This window comes from Sinocyclocheilus grahami, unplaced genomic scaffold (assembly GCF_001515645.1).
Source record: "Sinocyclocheilus grahami isolate Dianchi unplaced genomic scaffold, SAMN03320097.WGS_v1.1 scaffold4898.1, whole genome shotgun sequence".
Classification (NCBI taxonomy): Eukaryota; Metazoa; Chordata; class Actinopteri; order Cypriniformes; family Cyprinidae; genus Sinocyclocheilus; species Sinocyclocheilus grahami.
In genome coordinates, this window is record NW_015509736.1 from 12,615 (window position 1) to 14,188 (window position 1,574).

At 50.4% G+C, this 1,574-nt stretch overlaps 1 protein-coding gene across 1 annotated transcript; it reads right to left on the minus strand.

Moving 5' to 3' along the window:
* Window positions 1-106: 106 nt before the first annotated feature.
* On the minus strand, window positions 107-1,568 carry LOC107577020 (girdin-like; the record flags this gene model as incomplete). The annotated part of the gene is made up of 3 exons (XM_016263138.1): window positions 1,500-1,568; window positions 1,272-1,409; window positions 107-1,177 (listed from the first exon to the last, which is right to left on the minus strand). Coding segments are annotated over exons 1-3 (1,272 nt in total), but the record flags the coding sequence as incomplete, so codon positions are not given.
* Between the last annotated feature and the right edge of the window lie 6 nt (window positions 1,569-1,574).

The window sequence follows — 1,574 nt, forward strand, 5'->3', positions numbered from 1 at the left end:
GTTTGTTAATAGCGAGAATTGGACCTTAAAATAAAATGTGACCAAGATTCCTTTTTTCCTTATGGGCTATCTTATATGTGATTGACTCATTCTAAATGTGTCATACCTCTCTTAGTGTGGCCAGAGTCTTCTTATCAATGGTGGCCTGTTTTTGCAGGTCTTTGTTCTCTCTCTCCAGCTCTTTATATCTCCCTGCAGCCTCTTTAAGGCGGCCCAACTCTTTATTGAGAGCCGTGCTTTCTTTCTCCATGCTAGCCAGCCTGAGGCAGTTCTCTTCCAGCGCTGTCTCCTTCACCTCCAACTGCTGCCTCAACCTACGTGTCTCCTTCTCCAGCTGCTTCTTCTCCTTCTCCACCTGGCCCAATTCCTGCTCCATTCCTCTCTTCTCTTTCTCCACTGCTTCTGCCCATGACACCATCTGCCTCAACCCCTCCAACTCTCGCCGCAGATCTTTCATCTCTGCCTCATTCTGCTTCAGCTCGCCCTCTAGACCCTGAATCTTGGTGGCGCTGTTGTCCAGGGTCTGCTGGAGCCGTTGGTTTTCCTGGCTCAGACTGCTGTAGTTTTTCTCTAGTCTTTCACTTCTCTTGGCCTGGGAGCGGAGCTCCTCCAGCGTGCGGCACATCTCCTCGTGTTCCCGCTCTAGTTCGGCATGTTCCTGCTGTAGTTGAGCCAGGCGAGCGGCAGCCGGCCGCAGGGTCTCCAAGGCACGTCGCTGCTCCAGGTTCTCCTCCTCAAGTTGCTGGTGATCCTTCCCCAGAACAGCCAAGCGAAGGCTGGTGTTCTGCGCCGCGTCAGCCAGCTTCTTCAGCCGCCTATTGTCTTGTTCCAGAGTAGCGTTCTCACGCTCCAGGGCCTCGGCGCGTTCACTGCCAATCTTTAAGGAGGCAGCTTGCCTCTGTAGCTGTTCTCGGACTCGCTCCAGACGTGTTACCTCCCTTTCCAACTCCTCACAGTGCTCTCCTCGCTCACGGAGAGAGTCAAGCTCTTTAGTCGCCTGTCGTTTCTCAGCCTCCAGACGAGCCAGTTTACTGCCAGTTTCAGAGATGGTCTGGTGGAGAACACGGTTTTCTGTCTCCACCTCCCTCACACGCGCCTCGCTGTTCACCTGAGCACGTTTCCTGAGGGAGTTCATGGCCTGGGTCAGGTGCTCTTTCTCCTGCTCCAACTCTGAGATCTAATAGGCCACACATACAAATAAACAACATTTATGAATGAATAATTCATATAATGTTCTGATCATCATGGGCTTTCTTTCTTTAAATGTTCACCTGTCTGTCTTTATCTGCCTGGATTGTCTCTAGAGTTTTTTCCAGTCTTTGTTTGTCTTTTAGCAGCTCCTCTCCAAGGTTCTCCATGTCCTGAGTTGTCTGTTTCTCCTGTTCCAACTGGGACTGCAGACGCTCCAACTAAAACACACAACACAGAAGAGATCTCATCAGCATTCACTATTCTGGCTCTCAGTTAACATTTAAAGGAAATGCAGAAATTTTATGTACCTTCTTGCTGTGGCTCTGATTCTCTCTTTCCAGTTCCAGTGCGTGCAGGTGACCTTCTTCCATGGTAATGGAGGC